We start from the raw sequence: 22,393 nt of genomic DNA, 5'->3' as shown, positions 1-22,393 counted from the left end.
CTCGAGTATTAAAAAAGTGAGACAATCTGGAATAAATAGAAAGAACAAAATAAATGGATCAATATTCGACAAATAACAAAAAGGCTATGTCTAAATACTGACTTATTTATTGCATTAATTTGATTTTGTCTTTTAACATAGTACTTTCTTTTCTGAGCAGACTATCATATATTCACTTGACTTTTGTGGATATTAAGTATTCTTGCCTTTTGTTTTTGTTTGTAAACTCAGAAAAGACAAGCTTACACATATACTTAACTTGCTTAGTTCAAGGTAAAAGAAAAAAAAACAGTATTCAATTTCTATTTGATAAGAATAAGCAAAGCTTACCAAGGCTAGAAATATAGATGGTTATCTGTATAGTCATAATCCATACTTCATGAAAGAAAAAAAAACTATCAGAAGAACACATAAATATTCTAAGAGTAACATATAAAATCTACTAAAGATGTAACAAAACTCTTTTGCAAAGATAAATATTTGCTTAGAGTTCACCATGTGCATGCTCACCTGGCTGCAAAAGAGCTACTTTAATAACCAGGATCAATATGTTATTCTTTAGGCTGCCATTCACTTTTTAAATATTTTTTAGATATCTTTTAGTTGTTGATAGACCTTTATTTATTTATATGTGGTGCTAAGATTCGAACCCAGTCAGTGCTTCACACATGCTAGGCAAACGCTCTTCCACTAAGCTACAACCCCCGTCCAAGTTTGCCATTCATTTTAACCATAAAATTGCACCTATTTCAATAAACTGGGTAATTTTTATGATTTAAGAAAAGTACGACATCCTATAACTAAAAATCTTGAATACTGAAATTATTATTTTACCCTTTCTAATTGCATGATGCAGTGATTTTAAATAATAAATAAATAAATAAATACATTTCCCAAAAAAGATTACAAAATGAGTAGTTTGTCTTAAGGCTCCTATTTGTTTTCCAATTACTTTTATTGATCTTATAGGCAGAATAGCATCTTGATCTCTTTATAACATTCAACAACACCAAAGATTTAGAATTCTGGTGTCAATAACAATAATTACTAAAAATCCAGCAAGCAATTTACAAGTATTTGATATTCAAAAGGCGTGTAATTGTGATAACAATAAAATAGTCTGTTGTTAAGACATAAATAGCCAACATAGCTTTAGTACCTCAGGCATTGTCTACTAATATTTATACAAATTTTGGAAAGTGAGAAGCACAGTGGCTATTAACCAATGATTATGAAAAATATGTAAAAGTGCCTATTTACCTAATATGTTCAACTCATCAGCTTGACATTATGTGCTGTTATCATTTACAAAGCATTAGAAATCAATATTAAACTTGCCTCAAGCTTTTTTGCAGATGAATAATCTTGATGAAGACACCCTCATTTCAAAAACTAAGGTCATTTGCGTTTTATCTTCCCTTGAAACATTTCAGAAGGCTGAACCTAATGAACTCCTGATCTTAGACTACTGGATGAACAGTGACATCTAGTGGACATTACATAGCTAAACAAATGTTTTTAAACAGATCCATGAAACAAGTGAGAATACTAGATGTCTCACCTTTAATATTGACACATGTATCTCTACTGTATAAGAAAACTGCAAACACTTCCTAGTAGATTCCTATGATTCAGTAATATATACTAAAAGAAAAGCCAATATTAGGCTTCCAATATTTATTCTTAATCAACAACCCTTTCACAGGAAAATGTTCCTTGCAGATTTTTATTAAACTCCATTTTTATGTATGTCTCAATTCTTGTTTCTAACAGAGTGACACACAGGAACTACTGAATAATCAATTCTATGGCTCTTTTGAACACAAGGATTAGAATGTCCCAGCAATAGACAGATTCAGACATCCCATGTGACAACATGGATGTGAAAAATTAAGACGTTACACAAGCTGCATGTGCACTGTTGTTGGGCTGAGTTCATTCTGGAGGTATTATTGACTTTTTGTAAACTGAAAATATCCAGTTTGTCAAGTTTTTATGATACAGCTAGATCATGGAATGGAATATAAGGTCAAAATGGAATTACAGAATAGCTTTACCATCAAAAGGTCACTGCTTCCCAGGTATGTCTACTTCCTACTCATAAAAGACAGTACATTCTCTGCCTACTTGCCCAGCCCAGCTGAGACAGTCCATACAAGCTTTTGTTATCACTTATGAGTAACATAATGATGAACCTTAGCTCATCATCTCTGCACAAGCTACCCACCAGGCACCCAAAACTGCTCCCAAGGCATTGATGGCCAGCTCCAGAGAAACTACCTTCCTGGGCATATCAATGCTGCAGGTTCTATGGTTGTTCTTGGGAAACACTGGGACTGTCTCTTCTAAATGGACTACAGTATCCCCCAAAGTGACTGTATATACATGGCTGAACACAGGTGGGTATCACTCACTATATATTTCATGTCCCCTAAATCAACTACCAAGGATTAAGGCTTTACATTTCTCTTCCTCTTCAATTTCTTAAGGCTTGGTCAATGATCATAAAGAGATAAAAGGCCTAAACAACAGTTTGTATGTTAATGCACCAGCCTTCCCAAATGAAGAATGAGCATATCTGGCACTCATCAAAATGTCCACTACCCATCTGCATGCCATGCTGCTGATTACCTGGGACATTCATCTACATATCATTTATGTGCATAAAGATGGCCCAAGAGGCCAAGACCCTAGGTCTGGATACAATGGTCTACAGGAGTAATATCTCACAGGTGCCACGGAATTGGGGATCATAGGGAATCATTTTAACATCACTTAAAGACATGTAAATGCTAGACAGACATGTTCCAATGTATATAAACATGTTCATGTATATAAATAATCACTTAATCTTATTAAATCAATAAGCGTGTTCATAAGTATTCAAGGTCAAATGAGGTGCTATGTATGTAAAGTCTGGAGTTCTCTCCAACCCACAACACCCACCAACTTCCCAGTTTTCTCTTCTCAAGAGTTCTTAATTACAAGAATGTGTGTGTGGGTGGTGGCCACAAAAAGTTAAATGTGATGTTTACCAAGGAGCCAGGCAGCTGCAAGTGACACTGGAAGCAATTGGAGATTAGAATCAACTGCTGTACACTACGCAGATTTCATTCTCCTGTTTTTCCTTCTCCTTCGCCTCACTCATTTCTGCCTGAAGCTAGTAGGACAGGATGAAGCAGTGCTGTACTCTGTTGCTGTCTGGACCCATGAGTTGGTACAGAATTTCCCTAGTTTCTCCTGTAACAAGGATGACTTCTGAGTTCCAGGAGAAGATACTCTTAACAACTCAACACAGTATATTCAGAGAATCTCAGATTAAAAGCTATGTGTGGTCGTGGGCTATTATTACTGTCTGTTTATCATAACCTTCTCCAAAAAGAGAATTCAAAACTTGAATGGCATTTTGGTTTTAAGGTCTATGTCCTACCTGTCAGCATTTGACATATCTTAACCTTGCACTTGTCTTCAGAATGAATTAGTTTAGGTTTGCAAATAAGTCATCTCAATTACCAACCTACAAAAACATTTTCATAACCTCCTCTCCCCACATAAACTACTCAAAGAGTAAAGTAAATTATGCTTTTCACTAATTGCCCAGGACAATTCCTCACTGGGTCTGTAAGAGTAGACAAGGGTCTAGCTGAATGGTTGGATGAGCTGCCACCTCCATATCCCAACAAACCTAGAAATAATTTGGTCTGGGTCTAAGCGCTAATATCACGCTGCCAAGTCTCTTTCTGAAAAGCATAAAAGCAAAATATCCCACTCCTGCAAGCAAACCAACCACAAGGGTGGTGCCAAGAACTTTTGGGGCCCTTTTCTTGGCCACCCGGAATGCTGTTGGCAGCACTGCAGAGATTAATATATTGTTGACATGTCCCAAAACCTTGTTAAATGTTTTTCTCTTCAAGACACGCTCGTAATAGGTTTCCAAGTTCGGTCGCTTTCCATTTCCCCAATTCCTCCTTGCAAAACCCAGGAACTTCAATCGATGCAGTGTGACAGCAAGTGAGACATCTGCCAGGGTAAAGGCTTCTCCGCAGAGCCAAGGCTGGTGGCCCTCTTCTAATCAGAGAAAAGGACATGGAGAATTAGAGGCAAAGCACCGTATTAACAGACTCTACATGGTACCTGAAGTCTCAGCCTTAAGGACAAATGTAAGTGGAGCAAAAAATGAAGGCTATGGGGCTGGGGTCGTGGCTCAGAGGAAGAGTGGTCGCTTAGCATGTGTGAGGCACTGGGCTCAGTCCTCAACACCACATAAAAAAATAATAAATTTTTTTTAAAAAATGAAGGCTATGGCATATTTCCTTGACAATCACACTAAGTAATTTTATGCTTTAAAAAAAAAAGTCCATGCAAATGTATCCCAAGCTAAAGGAGACTTGTTTAGACATCTGTCAGCCACCTAAGTCCTTAGGTAACATTGGAATCACTTGAGCTCAAAGCCATTCTATCATTTTGTAAAGGCCTCAGAAGTTGAAAGCCTGTGAACCAAAGGATTTAACAGACACTTCCTCCTGGAAGGAAAACACAGGTGTGCCTTAGAAAAATCATCAAGTTATGCTTCAAACATCACTCAGGGACTATTGCTCTAGTCATAGTAAGCCCTTATTATCCACAGGCTCCACCTCCATGGATCAAAAATATTTGAAAAAGAAAACTGCATTTGTACTGAACAAGTATGGACTTTTTTCTTGATATTATTCCTTAAACAACAGAGTATAACAACTATTTTTATGGCATTTACATTATTTGACATATTACAAGTAATCTAAATATACAGGAGAATGTGCTTCGGTAATGTGCAAATACTGTATTATTTTATGTAAGGGATTTGGGAATCCAAGGAGTTTAGTGTCCTAATGGGCCTTCATATACTTATTGAAAGCAGAAGAGAGTTCCTATTATAAACAGGTTTCAGGAAACATGGTCTTCAACTCTGTCATCAGAGTAGCACAAATGGTCCATGTGTATACACCTGGGTGATGGCTTAGTCCTAAAGTTCACAGGTGCAACACATGGATGCTCACTGGTCATCCTACAGATACACACATGCTGGCTTCCACTTTACACTTTAGACTGAAAGATGTCTCCCTACCTAAGGAAAAAATCAGAAGGGCATTCAAGTAATTACTCAGGTTATTCAAACAAACTAACTACAAATGTGTAAAACAGGTTAGGGAGGAATCTCCCAACCAAAATACAAATGGTGCAGAAAAATACTTCCCCCGTCATATTTCATATAGACTGAGTTACAATTAGATACCTGAGTTCTTCTCAGAGCAACAGCACTGTTGCTATCATAATTAAATCAGCCCATGAATAATAACAATAAAAGACAGATTATAAACATAACATGTTTGGTGAGATTTGTGATGTTCCTATAAGTACTCCTGATGTTGAAACAAGAAAAAGAATATAAAGGAGAACCTACCTGGGGTTTCTTCATTTCTTCTTTGCAACTCAGTTTCAACCTGATCCAAGACCTTCTCCAACTCATCAAGAATTTTCTTCAAGTATTTGACATTGTCATGATCAAGCAGCTTTGACTAATTAATAACCAAAGAAAAAAACTAAATAGGTTATCTATGCCTACAAAAAGTATCCACATAGCAAAAATTAGATATAAATTCTTATACAGAGATGGAACCTGTTTATTTTAGATAATGCAAAAAATATATAATAACTTTGTCAAAGCCAATGTGAAATTGCAGGGAAATACCCCAGCTGCGAAAACATCGCAAGACTAGAACCACAGCCCACTGGTCAAATGTTGAGGCACATAGAGCCTCCTCTAGTCCACAATGAAGAATCAGTTTGAGCAGCCTTGAGAGAATGAATGACCCAAAGGTTAGGAACAAAGCAGAAGTCTGAGTGAAGCAAGTGGACAGTAAGGGACAGCAGCTGTGTGCACAGGCATTTCTCCTGAGGCGCTCATTTAGCTAAGAGAGGATAAAGGAAGGTGGAAATGGAGGGACAGTTGGGAGTGCTGCTGCTGTGACATCTATACTGTGGGAGAGTCTTCTATGTGTTGATGGGCCACAGGGAAAGAATCAACAGAAAGCAAAAGGAACTGCTGCTCCTTGTCAGGGGGCAGAGCAAGCCAGTGTCTGGAGGGACACAGGCCTAGAAATGGCTTATTGTATTAACTTCCTGTTGCATTTTATAATCTTCCATGGCAGCTAGCAATGTTGAGTATCTGCTTCCTATACAATCATCTCTTGGTTTAACTATCAAATGTAGTAATGAAAACTTTTTCTAAAAGAAAGCATAAGCTACAGGTAACACACACTGGTGAACAGCAATATTTAATAGAAGATGTTCTACAAACAGTGAATGTCGACTGCAGACAGCATGGTCACTCACTTTGAGCCGTTTCTGTTTGGCAATGTATGCCTCCTGTAAATCAGGGTTTTCTTCAGCAAGTTTCTTCAATTCGGACTCTGTGTTACCAATTTGGCCTGATAACAGAAGCATTTTTGAGATTAGAAAAGTATTCTCTCCTTTCTGTACCAGACCCAGGGGGAAGTGGGAAAACGCTATGGTAAAGGCATGAGCTCTGGGGCTGGTGCCCTGCAACTGCCTCAGACATGCCCTGTCTATGCCTCAGTCTCCTCACCTTTAAGATGAGATAATGAGTACCTACCACACAGGCTAAGGACTGAGCAGCTCCCACAGGCACTTAGAGCAAGGCCTGGCACATTCCAGGGCTCCATGCACATGAGTTGTTCTCCCTTCCCGCACTTCAAGTTTCCATATGAACTTCTTTGTGAAGAGGAAAAGCCTTATTTTTAAAATATTGTTCACTATAGGTGATAGAATGGTAGAAATGTGTGTTTCAAATCATATAATGAGTACTTATGAAGAGATAGAGTGGGGACAAGAAAAAGAGGGAAAGCAAGAAGAGAGGGAGAGGAGAAGAGGAAGGAAGTAGAGAGGGAAGAGAAGAGGTGTCAAAGGAGGAAAAATAACAGCATAAAGAGGAACGATAAAGGCAAGGTATGATGTGGTGGGAAAACATGGCTTCTGCATCTAGAAGACCTGGGCTTGATTGTTCCTAGTCAAACACCCTAGAGTTTGACCACGGTCACCATCCCTGGGCCTCTGTCTCCAGTCACCGGCATTATAGAGCATACTTCCTTCGGAGGCTCCACCTCCTGTGCACTGACCCTCCTCTAGCCTCATGGCAGGATGAAGGGAGAGAGCTGTATGACACAACTCAACCTCAATAAGTCTCCACTCATTGACTGCAGAGGCAATGCCTAGACACCAACTAGTCCAGCTCCCTCACACCATGAGATGATAATTATAGACCAGACATGTAAACTTAGCTGTTCATAATCCAAGTGGATTCCAGTTTTTCTGACTCCCAGTCCACCTGTTTTATAAGAATATGTGATGTTCTCTACTGTCACACAGGTCACTCTTACAGAGTTTTATCCAAGCTTGGCCCTCAAAGTCAAAAGCTGACAAATCAGGGCCCACTGACAATAAACGTCCAGCTACCTTGCAGAAGAGCAGATAAACCTGACTAGTTCTTGGATCAATTCAGAATATGCATATATACAAAGCACACTCAATAACCCTATTCCCTCTCAATGACCATGCTGTGTCTCAAAATGAATCAAAAGAAGCAATAACACAGATGATAGAAATTAAAGGCATAAAAATAGGAAAAGAAGAACTGAAATTAGCACTATTTGAGGATGACATGATCCTATACCCAAAAGGTTCTACCAAAAAACTTCTAAAACTAGTAAATGAATTCAGCAAAGTGGCGGGATATAAAATCAACACTCATAAGTCAAAGGCATTCCTGTATATCAGTGACAAACCCTCTGAAAGGGAAATCAGGACAACCACCCCATTCACAATATCCTCAAAAAAAATAAAATATTTGGGAATCAACCTAACAAAAGAGGTGAAAGACCTTTACAATGAAAACTACAGAACACTAAAGAAGGAAATAGAAGAAGACCTTAGAAGATGGAAAGATATATTTTGCTCATGGATAGGCAGAATTAACATCATTAAAATGGCCATATTACCAAAAGTACTCTATAGGTTTAATGCGATGCCAATCAAAATCCCAATGGCATTCCTCGCAGAAATAGAAAAAGCAATCATGAAATTCATCTGGAGAAATAAAAGACCCAGAATAGCTAAAGCAATTCTAAGCAGGAAGAGTGAAACAGGTGGTATAGCGATACCAGATTTCAAACTATACTATAGAGCAATAGTAACAAAAACAGCATGGTATTGGTACCGAAACAGGCAGGTAGACCAATGGTACAGAATAGAGGACACAGAGACCAATCCACAAAATTACAACTACCTTATATTAGACAAAGGTGCTAAAAGAATGCAATGGAGAAAGGATAGCATCTTCAACAAATGGTGCTGGGAGAACTGGAAATCCATATACAACAAAGTGAAATTGAATCCCTTTCTCTCACCATGCACAAAAATTAACTCAAAATGGATCAAGGAGCTAGGAATCAAACCAGAGACTCTGCATCTAATAGAAGAAAAAGTTGGCCCTAATCTCCATCTCGTGGGGTCGGGCTCCAAATTCCTTAATAGGACACCTATAGCACAAGAGTTAAAATCAAGAATCAACAAATGGGACATATTCAAACTAAAAAGTTTTTTCTCAGCAAGAGAAATAAATCTTCAGATACAGCGCTAATCTCCAGAGTATACAAAGAACTCAAAAAGTTAAACAACAAAAAAACAAATAACCCAATCAACAAATGGGCCAAAGATCTAAACAGACACTTCACAGAGGAGGATATACAATCAATCAACAAGTACACAAAAAAATGCTCACCATCTCTAGCTATCAGAGAAATGCAAATTAAAACCACTCTAAGATACCATCTCACTCCAGTAAGAAAGGCAGCCATTATGAAGTCAAACAATAACAAGTGCTGGTGAGGATGTGGGGAAAAAGGTACACTTGTACATTGCTGGTGGGACTGCAGACTGGTGCAGCCAATTTGGAGGGCAGTATGCAGATTCCTTGGAAAGCTGGGAATGGAACCACCATTTGACCCAGCTATTCCCCTTCTCGGACTATACCCAAAAGACCTAAAAAGAGCATACTACAGGAACACAGCTACATCAGTGTTCATAGCAGCACAATTCACAATAGCTAGACTGTGGAACCAACCCAGATGCCCTTCAACAGATAAATGGATTAAAAAAATGTGGCATTTATATACAATGGAATATTACTCAGCATTAAAAAATAACAAAATCATGGCATTTGCAGGGAAATTGATGGCATTACAGCAGATTATGCTAAGCGAAGTTACCCAATCCCTAAAAAACAAATGCCAAATGTCTTCTCTGATATAAGGGAGGTGACTCAAAACAGAGTAGGAAGGAAGAGCATGAGAAGAAGATTACCACGAAACAAGAAAAAGAGAAGGGAGGGAAAGGGAGGGAGAAGGGGAATTGCACGGAAGACAGAAGGAGACCCTCATGGGTTCACAAAATACATATACAATGGTGTGAGGGGGAAGGGAAGAAAAAAAGAGAGAGAGAGATAAGTGTCACGGTAGAATGAGTAGAGAATAGTGATGGGAGGGGAGGGGAGGGGAGTGGGGGATAGGAGGGCAGCAGAATACAACTGACACTAGGATTGCTGTATGTATACACATGGATGTATAACCAATGTGTTCCTGCAATCTGTACATGTGGAAAAATGAGAATTCATACCCTATTTGAATCAAATGTATGATATGTCAAGATCATTGTATTGTCTTGAGCAACTAATAAGAAAAAAAAAATGAATCAAAAGAAAACTTCAGCAGGGCACAGTGGCACACACCTATAATCCCAGCAGCTCAGGAGGCTGAGGCAGGAGGATCATGAGTTCAAAGCCAGCCTCAGCAACAGCAAGGCCCTAAGCAACTCAGTGAAACCCTGTCTCTAAATAAAATACAAAATAAGGCTGAGAATATGGCTCAGTAGTCGAGAGCCCCTGAGTTCAATCCCTGGTAGCCCCCGCAAAAAAAAAAAAAAAAGAAAGAAAACTTCAAACTGAATTCCAGGTCTTTAAAATTTTTACATACTGCGAATCCTTGTGGTTGCATAAGCTGGGATCATGGAGTCCACGGTCAGCTCAGGGTGTAAAATGCAGCCATGTGTATAGGCATCCATTGGCAAGGAGTCCAGAAGCTCTCGGTAATGTTGCACTCGCGGATAATACATGCTTCCTTTATCAGGCATTAACCTGGGTGTTCTTTCTAAAATACAGAAACATAAACACAAGTATTGAAGAAAAAGTTACAAATGTTATATCCAAAAGCAAAAATCCTCATCCCTCATCATTAACATTTCAACATTATATAATTACATTTAAAAGATTATGTCCCCAGTCCAGTCTGTTTGAAATAGCCTGATGCACTAGACCAGATTCCTAACCACAATCACACTGACATCCTTTCACTTCTCCACTTTGCAAACTGCTGCTGAACCCTCCAAGTCCAGTTCTTTACTCCACTTGCTCCATGAAGCATGCCCAACCTCCTGCATCTATCACCCATCAATTACCTCAGGTGTGCCTTCCTCTACATATCCATAATACAGGCACATACTCTTATACAGAAGTTATCACTCTATAAATAGTTGTATCTTTTTGCATCATGGACATCTTCCTGAGAAGAAACACATTTTAGGCCCTCCACAAGTGAAGGAATACTCACTATGGGAAAATAATCAACCAACACTAGGAGTGACCCTACTAATACTATATAAATATTAAATGACAATCTGAATAGAACAACAAAAGCCTTTGAACATATACCACAGCTGCACTTTCCCTAGGAATATCTAATATCTGGAAAGTGTGTTCCACTTGAATCTTCACTTGAGGGCAGGTTAAAATCTAGACTGCAGATTCTTTGCAGGCAGAAATCATATATTGTTCTCTACTAAATCCCTAGTGCCTAATATAATGTCTGATACAGAAGGTGCTCACTAACTTATAATTAATACTTTCCCAACTTCCAGTTATTTTAGAATATTGGAGTTCAAGAAAGAAGCTCTGAAGTACTTAGTGAAGACAGTGAGATATAGAGGCTGAGAAGTTCTCCCAGGATCCCACAGCTATTTAGAGGCAGACCAAGAACTGAAGGCATCTGGTTCCAGTGAGATGTAGTGCTCTATTTTATGATATTATTATAATATCTTCAAAGGATTTAGAGACTATCCAGAAAGAATAATAGTGACATCCCAAATGTCAGGAATATGTCCCCTCAGAATCATTTCCCACTGTTTCTTAAACCATCCCTGAAAAACTACCAACCAGCTTATTCTGCCTAATGAAAAAGAAACAGTCTCAATGTTCTTCATATATTGATTTCTTAGTTTGCATTATCTATTTAATTTAGAATTCTTCTGAGAATCTCATACTCATTCATAAATGTCAATGATTCATAGTTGGTTGCCATCAACAGAGCATTTCAGGCAAGATCTCCTAATGTCTGACCAAGCAGAATAAGCTTTTTAAACTAGCAGGCTATTTCTGACTCTAAGAATAAAGAAGATGGATTACTCTTCAAACCAGCAGACAAATATCTAATTCCCTGCTGGAGAGTCCAACACTAAGGGCTGCATTAGAATAACCAAGAATGAAGTATCAGCTATATTCTGCTCCTCCAAAAGATTACCACACCAGAACATACTGCAATACTGACCCCACATGGAAAAAGGGCAGGTAAGTCACCTATGACACAGTCAGGCTCTCAACATGGAGGATCTTACAATTAACTCCTTGGGTTGACTTCTCAGGACCTCTACAGTGAACATGCGATGCACCAGGACCCAACTAATGCATGGTAGTCATTTCCATGCAGACCACAGATCCCAGGCCTTGAAATCTTAAGGAATTTTTAGCCTCTCATTTACCACCAAACTCTTCTCAAAATAATAGTGTTCTTAAATGCATAGAATACAAAACATGGGATTGCAAAAGATATTATATTGAAAATAACTTTAAATAATAAAATACTAATATGCATGTCTCTTTAACACATTAATAAGATTTAGCATCAGGTCTAATAACTATCCTAATTTTTTAAAAAATTAAGATATCTATAATAATTTAATATGCCATGAATGGATCTGATTTTCATTGTTAACAAAGTCATAAGCATTCTTGATATTGTTATGGATTATATCTAATAAGTAATGAAAGGAAACGATAGATTCCTGTTAGAAATTAGTAAAAATAAAGAAAATTTTTTCTCAAATATTTCAACTCTCCTAAATTCTATTCCTAAACCCTTAAGGGCAACATTTTCCACATATAGACTAAGGGTCCTTGGGTTTCCCCCAAGATACTTTGCGGGGAATCCACAAAATCAAAGCTACTTTTTAATAGCAACACTAAGATGTTGTTCGCTTTTTCACTCTTGCTGTTTCTTAAGCATAGGGCAGAGCTTTCCAGAGGCCACAGGAAAGGTGATTACTACATCACTTTGACAACTAGCAGGATGTGTGATTGAACATTTTTAAATTTTCTCAGTTTAAATTTCTAAATATAAGTATTGATAGAAATGATCCACATAAACAAAACTCTCGGGCATCCTCAATTATTTGTAAGACAAAGGGATCATGAGACCAAAAAAGTTTTAGAACCACTGCTTTATGGAAGTCAAAGATCCTCAGGTTAATAACCATAAACAGCACAACATTTTCAAATGCTTCCCAAATGTCAAATTGATGACTGCTGGCTCTGGCTGCCTCTGGTGCCAGGCCCTGAAGCATTCTCCAGAACAGCATTCCACTTCCTTCCCAGGAAAGTAAACGAGAGAAGGAAAAACAAACGTCCAATTGCTTCCATCTGCCAAACCTGAATTCTTCATAGGAGAACAAATGCTTAAATTTATGAAAATAAATTTCTTCTTCTCATGCCTTTGCCGCCTACTATCTCCTGAAGTACTCCACCAGACACAGCGTAAGATGCCCACTGCATCCACACTTTCTACCCATCTCCCTTTTCTCCCCACATGCTGCAAGGATGTCCATTCCAACATCACACAGGCAACCTCCTCCTCACCCCAGGGCACTGCAGCATCCACTGCCTCTGACAACAATTTTTCAAAAGACAGCTGGGAATTTCCTTTGAATTATACAAGATATCTTCCCTCCCAAACCCATTCTATTTTAGTTTCCAACTCTTTCATTGAGCATCTTGGTTATATACAGTACACAGAGGAAGGGCAGGGAATCAGGGGAGTTTTCAGAAGCAACTGATGAAAGGAGGTCCCAGTATTGGGGATCGAGGTTGCACAGCAGGAGCCAGGCTTGGTGACTGCAAGAATAAATCAGGGTTGGGGTGTAAGCTCAGATGCAGGATATGTGCTCAGCATGCACAAGGCCCTGGGTTCAATATCCAGGACCACTACCAACAACAAAAAGAATAAATAGATAAATTGACAGAAGACCAATTAAATAAGTGACAAGACAGGTCTTGTATTGTACCTAAATTAGGTGGCAAATTAGAAAGATGCCAATAGAGAAAAAGCAGAGTTCCTATAGCAGAAAGAAAGATGTGATAACAGCAAGAGAAACCAAAAGAATGGGGGGGTGGAAACAACAATAGAAGCATTCTACAGCCATTTAGTGGAAACAAATGGCCTGTATGTGAGCCCCTGTGTTGCTGAGTAGAATAACAATAACAATAATAGCTCTGGGCTATTTAAACAAAAAACAAAAACTACATTGGGTTTTCTCAAGGGCAAAAATGAAAAGAGTTAGGAGTTTAAAAGCGTAAGTTTCCATTATTCTACTAAATTAACTGGTCTGGTTTCCTAACATCCCTAGTGACAGTGGATAAAGCCATTATTATGCCTTGTTTTCAAAGAAGACACACCCCTCAGGTCTATTTTAGTAACTTATCCTATCTTCCTTATTAGATTAATGAAAACACATTAAAATTCAAATCTAACTCTATTGCTTTTTTTATTGCATAGTGGGGGCATGAGTATATACATAAGGAACTGAACAACAGTATAACCTTCAATTAGGCATCCATCAAGCTATTTAAACAAGTCATGACCTGAAGCAAAAGATATGGTTACAAGCTGACTAAAGACTCTCATCACTTTGGTACTAGAAAGATTAAATCTAAACACAAAAGAGGAAAAAAACACTTGGTGTCAAATTATGTGAACTCACGATATGCCTCCAGGGTTTTCTGAGACAGAGACAAATCTAGCATTTATTTTTCAAAATAATTTATACATTATATAGTAAATGTTCAACTACTTTGATAGGTATTATATTTAAGACTTTTAACAGAAACATTTGCAATGAGAGGGACAAATATTACTTGTGCCAACTGTTGGATACACTTACAGAACTATGGCCTCTGCACTTCAATATCCCTATCTGTCTGCTAAAATTGGACAAATCACAAAAGTAAAACAATAACTTCTTTTCAAGCAACTTTTATTGACATAATCATTAATCTTAAAGACTCATTTTCTGTTCCTTACCATTTTCTCCAGTTTGTGTTAATATGAAGCTTTCAGTAAAGGTGCTAAAAGGTATATGAAGTTATTCAATTATTTAATTATATATGAGAATTATATACGAAAACCATTCACTGATAAGCATAATATCATTTTATAAACCTTAACAACTGGCCTTAAATATTTTAATGTAACAATTACTTCAAAATTAATGTTTTTTAAAATGTTATGCTTGAATTTTAATATATACTGTATTTATAAAATAAATTTATATTTCCTGGTCAGACTTATATGTTATTCTAATATCAGACCAGGATAGTTGATTATTTCAAAAGCAAATTCAATTTCTAAACACTTTAAATGATATAAGGCACAGGATATAATTTTCAAATTATAACATATTAAATTACCAAAACTCAATATTCATCATATATCATTGATTCTAGCTTACCATTCATTCAGTTATTTGGCATAATAAATATCAGATGTTCTAATATTTTAGAGTAACTTCATACTCGCTTTTTAAATCTAGTAGCCAAATTAAATTTTATTTGAAGAAATTTTGAATAGGAAAAAAATAGCCGGATTTTAAAATTCTATTAGTGTGTCCTTGTCATATCCTGTTCCTGAGTTTGCCTAATTTACTTACTGTCATACTTCATCTAACTTAATCAATGGCTTGCTTTAATAGAATTATTCATTACACACCTGCACTGAAGAAGATATCAAGTACATGAAAAACTGAATAGTAATAATAGCATATGCATATATTAAAAACAAATTAGGAACTTTTATTGAACTTATAGGAAAAAAATATTTGAAGATTAATAAGCTTCCAATGATTTGGGATCTCTGAAGTATGCTGGGACCTTGCACCCAATTAATACCCAATAAATGGCTACTGAAAGAATGAATGAAAGGGGAGCACTAGGCCAGCTCTTAATTGAGTCTGTCTAAATTCCTCCTTTGGCCCAAGTCTTGCCTGGACAATACCAGTCATGTCTACATCCTTCCTCCATGTGTATGCTTTCCAAAAACAAACAAAAAATAATAATCAAACATAGCCATTAACCAATTTATATATGCACGATTTTAGGCTAAGACTTGAAAAGGATTACCTTGACTCTCATATTTCTCCCCTAAAACTATCCATTATTTAATGGATCATCACAAAAGCACAAGGATATAGACATGAATAGTGGTACACAAAAAGGTCAAGCAAATCCTCATTTTTAGTATAGACCCCAGTTGACAGAATAAAAAAGGAGAGCAAAGGACAAAAGGGATACTGGTTCATTATATGCTGTTGTTCTTTAGAAGAACGGCCACACCAGCGTCTCCTCATCACACCTCTTGAACCACATCCGCTTATTGTCATTCTGACATGTCAACATTCCTCAAAATCCTATCCATACCTAGACAAAATGCCAAATGTTCTGACCAACTTTGAATGCAGAGGATTACCACCTGTACAGTCCAGATAGAACCTGAGATCACACTAACCTTTTGTTTCATTATCCATCCTTAAGTCAGCTGATTTTTAAAAACAAAATTTATATATTACATTAGCCTCATTAAAGTTTATCTGAGCTTTTATTTTTTAATTCTTATTCCATCAGAAACATTTCATAAGATGGTCATCATTTTAACCATTTTAGATTTTCTGTCATTCACATATGTAATAGAATGTCTTCTATGTCTTTATTCAACTCATTTATATGATTTTCAGGTTCAAGTCAGAGAATAGAAGACTATAGAATACTAGGGTTGGGGGTTGAGGCTCAGTGGTATAGAGGTTACCAGGATGCACAAGACTCTGGATTAAATCCCCAGCACAGCCAAAAAGAAAAGAATGCCCTAGAGATCCCCATCCAGACTGACGCCTATTTCAATAATTCACTCATTTTAATCATTCAAAAGCATTTTAAAGCATCTATTAAAAAGCATTCACTTGTGCAAGGCATTGGGAATACAGTTTTTAATAAGATAGGCATTGTCTCTGACTTCATGGTGCTTACAGTACTCTATAAGTCATTCACATATTTAAAATAAAGTATGATAAAAATAATCATAAGTAAAATAAGAGTCCATAGCTAGAAGGGCAACCTGGTATAACAAATCTATAAATGAATATCCTTCAACATGGTAATTTATTCATCTACAAATGGTGCATTACTATCATCTAGCTATATCTGTCTCTTTATCCCACAAGGGTATTGTATAAAGTGATCTGAAATGCTCTACTTACATCAAGATACAATGTATCTACAACCATGGCTGGTACATAATAGACACCTTTTTAAAATATGTTTGTCACATTCTCAAGCCATGTTGAGACTTAAGCTAGTTTCTTCTACTGAAAGACCCAAAACTTTTAAAACTATATTTTAAAAACCCTTGGCAATTTTATCAGTTGCAGAGATACAACAGATCCAACCAACTCTTACTTCACTCTTTTCTCTTTCCCAGGAGAGTAATTATTTAATTGGAAAGGGGGGAAAAAAAAAACATTGGCAGTCCATTCTAGAATTCTGCCAGACTTCAAGTCAGTAATTTACAGCAGTGCTTAAAGCTTCAACACAGTAATTTATAGCATTATTCTCAAACTTTAATGTACATATAAATCACACAGGGTTCTTGTTAAAACAAAGGTTCTAATTCTGTAGATCTGCTGTGAGATTTACAGTGCTGCATTCTAACAAGCTCTTGGGTGATGTCAGTGCTGCTGGTGGATGCAACACAGTTTAAATGCCAGGATCATAGGATTCCACTCTCTCCTTTCTTTTAACTGCTGGGATTACGTTTATCACTTGTCTGGCTCTTTTCCTATTTCCCCATGAGTTCTTAAAGATAAAAATTAAGTATCTTAATTACAATAGTGATAACACTGAAGTGTGTTTTGTTTTTTTAATTCCAATACTCTGAGGTAAATTTCATCTTGACCTTTCAACTGGATTAGGCTTGATTTATATGACTATTGCTCTCTTTCTGTCTTTCTATCTACCATAAATTATAGATCCCTTAATCTTTTTTTTTTTAATCCTTTCCAATTGGATACTTACCCTCCTGGGAAAGAGGAAAGAGTGAAATAAGAGTTCATTGGACTTGCTTTATCTCTACAACTGATAAACCTGAATCACCTAATCTAAAAGGCAAATAGAGAAATTTAATCACTAAAGGTATTCAGCAACTTAGTAGCTGCATCAGACTAAAAGCTGGAACTCTTGGTTGCTTTCTTATAAAAGCTCAACCAGAACAAAGTCTGTAATTCTATATTTCCATTCTATCATGTAGTTCAGAGTAACCTCTCCCCTATTTCAATAAGCAATCATAAAAAAAAATGGGTTAATTATCTAAATATAACTTAGCAAGACCCAGAATGCATTTCATTTTTGTCATTATTATATGGTAAAAGCAAAAGAGAAAGCCTAAGGAAAATTTTAAGGAAACCTAATATCAGTAACATTCCTATGTTATAAAATATCATTGCAGAATTTCTCAGAAGGAAAAACAGTATAAGGAGGAGAAAAAGGAAATGCAAGAGATGTGTAATATGACAGTAGTAGTAGTATTAGTTCATCAACGCTACCAAAAAGATTTAAATATGATTTTCCACTTAAAGATTTTTATCATATAAAACAGAATTCTTACACATTTTTTGTTCATTAATATAATCATTTCTCCCAAGAAATACAAATTATATTAACAGGCTTATCCATTTCCAAAAAGCTTAAGGTTGAGAAAAATTGTCAAATCAGTCACTATTTTCAGTATGATTCCCAGCATATAAGCAACAGCAAATAATGGTGAAGAATAAGTAGTTCATGAAAACATTTGATTTAGGCCAAGGTCACCTTTAGTCGTCCAATCAGAATCCAGAATCTAAGAAATTAAATTTTAATAGTGGTATCTCCTTAGCGAGTGTGTGTGTGTGTGTATATGTGCGTGTGCACATGCGCGCGCACGCGCACACACACACACACACACACACAAATTAAGATTGCTCATCTAAGTTCTTGGGCTTTCCCATCCTCCTCATCTAGGTCTCATACCCATTTTCCTTCTGGATGCCTCAGATAATTCTTGGTCTGGTAATTTCCTTCCTCAGTTGCTTCTAATTCGGGCTTATATGCTGGTTTCATCCTACGAAATTAAACATTAGCATAACTAGTAGTAGATGAAAAGTAACAGGATCTCAGTTCTCTTAGAAGAAAACTCAGCTGAAAATTAGGAGCCCCATGCCCTGCCCTCAGCTCCACCATCGATCAGCAGTGTAATCTTGGGCAAATCACTGAAGCCACAGTTCAACTAAAAGGGTTGTAAGTGAGAATGTGTAAGTGGCAAAGACTATGGGAAACAGCCCATTTGGTATGAAGGCAATGGCGGCCAAAGACCCTGCTATAAAATGGCTATATTGCCTTGGGTAACCCTCTGTTCCTCTTTCTTCATGTACAAAATGGTAATAATTAGTCTATCTTGCCTGTCTCAGATAGGTTCATTTGATGACTGACTGAAATAGAAACTATAAAATGTTTGATATATAAGCTATTAAATGACTATTACTGACAAACACTATACAAATTTAAGCCCTATTCTGTTTTTATAAAAAAAAAGATTTAAAAAATTCCAACTATACAAAAGTACTAGGGCATAGAAATCGAAGTACACTAATGTTCTATTCTACTTTTTCTGAGGTTTACTCCTCTTTTTCCTCTCAAGATGAAACCACTTGGTAGATTGAATTGGTTTTCACAGTGTACATTTAGAATCAGTATTCTGAATTTGACCCTAAAGCAATTAAATCACAACCACAAGCCACACACCTGCGGGGTTTTTTGCAAATAAATTTAAAAGAAAAATTTTGACATTAACATTTGTACTTTAAATGAAATTCTTTTAAACAGAGTTTATGCATACTGGTTTATGCAAAATTTGTTATTGACCTATATTATATTCGTGTGCTTATGGAAATGGAAAAGGTTTTTAATAACTAAAACCATAATGAAATGAGAAAGGGGAGAGAGAGAGGGGGAGGGAGGGGGAGAAGGACTGGGGAGAGAAAGAAGGTGCACATTTGTGTTGAGAGTAAATCCAAGAAATCACAAATAGCCTTAACATTACCATCCAGGAAAGTCTGTTCAAGATAATCAATGATCTGAGTGGCCTCACAAATTATGTTTTCCCCGTGGATAAGGACAGGCACTTCTCCAGTTGAGTTCAAACGCATAAACCAAGGCTCATTGTGCTCACTCAGGGGCAGACTTACATCATGTTCCTCGCACTTCAATGCCTTTTCAGCAATTACCAAACGCACCTGGAAGAGTTCACAAGGGTTACAGCAGTGCAGATAAGCTTTCAGTTAAATGACTTCCTGGATACCACTAAGCAGCCTTGCTGGGCTTCCAGAGATATTAACATTTTAAACGTTCTTTATAAGGATAGCTATTCCTAGAACGAATAAGTGAGATGTATTCCAGGGCCCTACTCTTAAAAAAAAAAAAAAAAAATTGAGAAGACAAAGTACTGAAAATGATTCTGTCTGTATTGATTATAGTCACCCTTCCCATCACCACCACTTTATGTCCTAAACCTCATTATGGGTCCTCCCCCGACAAGAAGTTGAAGTACAGGTATCCTGGGCCTTGATGGAGAGAGTGAATTTCAGGAAGAGTGAAGAAGGGAGGGTTAAAAAAAAAATGTAGATTATTAAGCGGTTGAATTAAGGTGCCTCCTCTGCCTGACTCCACAGGGCCCATTGCGCAAGGTCCAGAGAGGCCTTTCAGATTCTGAAAGTGATGCTTTCTCACTGCACGTCATGACTGGCAGTGTTGGGTCACTCCTTTTCCATCCCAGACCGATTCTCCCGCCTTTTCCCAAAGCTCATCCCAGCCCCGGAGCGCGTGCCCGCAGGGTTAGGACTCCGGAGGCGGGTTTCTGGGTAGGCCGGCGTGGCCCGGCGACACCCAGCGGGAGCTGTCCCGGTGCTGAAACCCGATCCGCGCGGCCCCAGGCAGCCGAGGCCTGTACCTTTTGAGAGCTGAAGGAATGCGTCCAGTGGTACAGAATGAGCTTAACCTCCGCGTCGGACTTGCCTTCAGCCATCAAGGGCGCTCCCGCCCTCTGCTCCTCCTGCCTCCGAGCCATTGCGGAGAGCTCGAGCGCAGGGAGCCTCGCCCGTCCGCCCGGCGCTTCTCCCACCCACGCCGCCTGGCGGAGCTTCTCTAGGTTTGCCCCGACGCCTGGCGGGGTGGGTGGGGGGACGATGAAGAGACCTCTGGGAAGTGTAGTTTTCACCCGCGAGAAGCTGCGGGGCCGAGGCCGCAGGAAGCAGAGGTCTGCGCGCGCACGAGGGCCTGGAGCGCGGCAGTCAGCTGGGAGGTGCAACCAGAAGTATTTTAGGTTAAAAAAAAAAAAATCTAAAATATGAGTCCCTGGTTATTACGGTGAGTAAGGGAAAGATGGAGATAGCAAATTACTCATTGGTTTTGGAGGTTGTTTGGGTAGAAGGGAGCAGTTTCCCAAGATACTTAGGGCTCTTTGGTGGAAAGGAAGTTCCGGTGACAGATTAATCAGGACCAATGAGTTTTCACTAGAAGATGCTCTCATGAAAAAGAAAAAAGAAAAAAACATAAACAATGGCGATGTAAAACAGACTAGTTGTTAAACACAGAATTTTACAACAGAACTACCTGGAGTTATGTCCTAGTTTTTTCTTTTTCCCCATTTTTGAAGTGGAGGTAATTTTATTTTGCTCATGCAAAATTTGTTATTGACCCATATTATATTCGTTTTTGCAAGAACTTAATACATAAATAAAATGTTAAACACTCAGCTGGCACGTTGTAGACACGTAATATTATTCACAAGCTTAGTTGCCTTATAAAAATCTCTTTATGGTCATAGGCAGAATCATGCTTTCATACTAATTATTATTGTATACCTCTTAAAATTTGGCATCATAGTAAACTGGTAACATTTTTAGTAAATACACATAAATAGGATCATGAAATAAATCCCTGTGCAATTTGTGCAGCAAACATTGAGTACCTACTATTTTCCAGGTGTTTTACTAGATCCGGGGAATACAGAGTTGTGCGTGACCTGAAACCTGGCACCCAAAATATAATTCTGGTGGCAGAGACAACAAATAGGTAACCACAATAAAAATTAAAACTGTCTTAGGGCAAGCACAAGATACTGTGAGAAAGAAAGGGACGGTGCCCAGCCCAGATAGGAAGGGCCCCTAGGAGACACAAAAATCTCCTGAGGTTCTTCCAAAGAGTGCAATAAAGACAGCACTTCATTTGTTCCCTGTAATTTTTACAATTTTAAAAGATTTTATATTGTCTTCATATATTCTTATATTAATTGAAATGCTTCAGCAAAAGTGATCTTGCAAAATTTGTTTTTTAAGTAGGTCAGTGCCCCCACTTCACCCCAGGCCAGGTGCTGGTATTGAGTCCAGGTCCTCAAGGATGCCAAGCACTTGATCTACCATTGAGCATCAGTTTACTTTAAAATAGAAGGGGAATGAACAAACTTTGAAATTAGACAGAATAGAGTTTAAAGTCTGTGGTCACCCTGGCTTGATGTCTCTCTTCAGCTTTTACTTCATCACATATAAAATATGGATATGTAAAAATATGTGTCAACCCAGAATGCCATGGCAATTCAAGGAGAGAAATGCACCAAGAAAAAAGCATCAAGACACTGCCTAGAATGTACCAGTTGATGGAAGGTTGCCTAAGAGTCCCTCCACTGACAGGAAAAGACTCATACTATACTGAATCCTCTCTTTTTAGGCTTCACCATTCTTACAACTACAGTACCTATATAATCCTCCCATTCTTCAGAAGAAGAACTGTATTTTTAATTTTCCAACTCCAAATTCTGAAATATAT

At 37.7% G+C, this 22,393-nt stretch overlaps 1 protein-coding gene across 3 annotated transcripts; it reads right to left on the bottom strand.

Annotated features, from left to right (window-relative positions):
- Positions 1-936: 936 nt before the first annotated feature.
- Gdap1 (ganglioside induced differentiation associated protein 1) lies at positions 937-20,800 on the bottom strand. 3 transcript variants are annotated; one of them, XM_048783072.1, is made up of 7 exons: positions 20,520-20,603; positions 19,759-19,806; positions 18,545-18,635; positions 10,086-10,259; positions 6,373-6,467; positions 5,441-5,555; positions 937-4,068 (listed from the first exon to the last, which is right to left on the bottom strand). In XM_048783072.1, the coding sequence occupies exons 3-7, from the start codon at positions 18,546-18,548 to the stop codon at positions 3,686-3,688; spliced, it is 771 nt and encodes a 256-aa protein (XP_048639029.1). In that variant the 5' UTR covers positions 18,549-18,635; positions 19,759-19,806; positions 20,520-20,603; the 3' UTR covers positions 937-3,685. The 3 variants fall into 3 exon arrangements, with proteins under 3 accessions (XP_048639029.1, XP_015341365.1, XP_048639030.1); XM_015485879.2 differs by lacking the exon at positions 18,545-18,635 and having other exon boundaries at positions 19,614-19,806; positions 20,520-20,800; XM_048783073.1 differs by lacking the exon at positions 18,545-18,635 and having other exon boundaries at positions 20,520-20,610.
- Positions 20,801-22,393: the final 1,593 nt, after the last annotated feature.

This window comes from Marmota marmota, unplaced genomic scaffold (assembly GCF_001458135.2).
Source record: "Marmota marmota marmota unplaced genomic scaffold, marMar, whole genome shotgun sequence".
Classification (NCBI taxonomy): Eukaryota; Metazoa; Chordata; class Mammalia; order Rodentia; family Sciuridae; genus Marmota; species Marmota marmota.
Note: the sequence above shows the minus strand (reverse complement) of the source record. Positions and strands in the feature narration are given on the sequence as shown.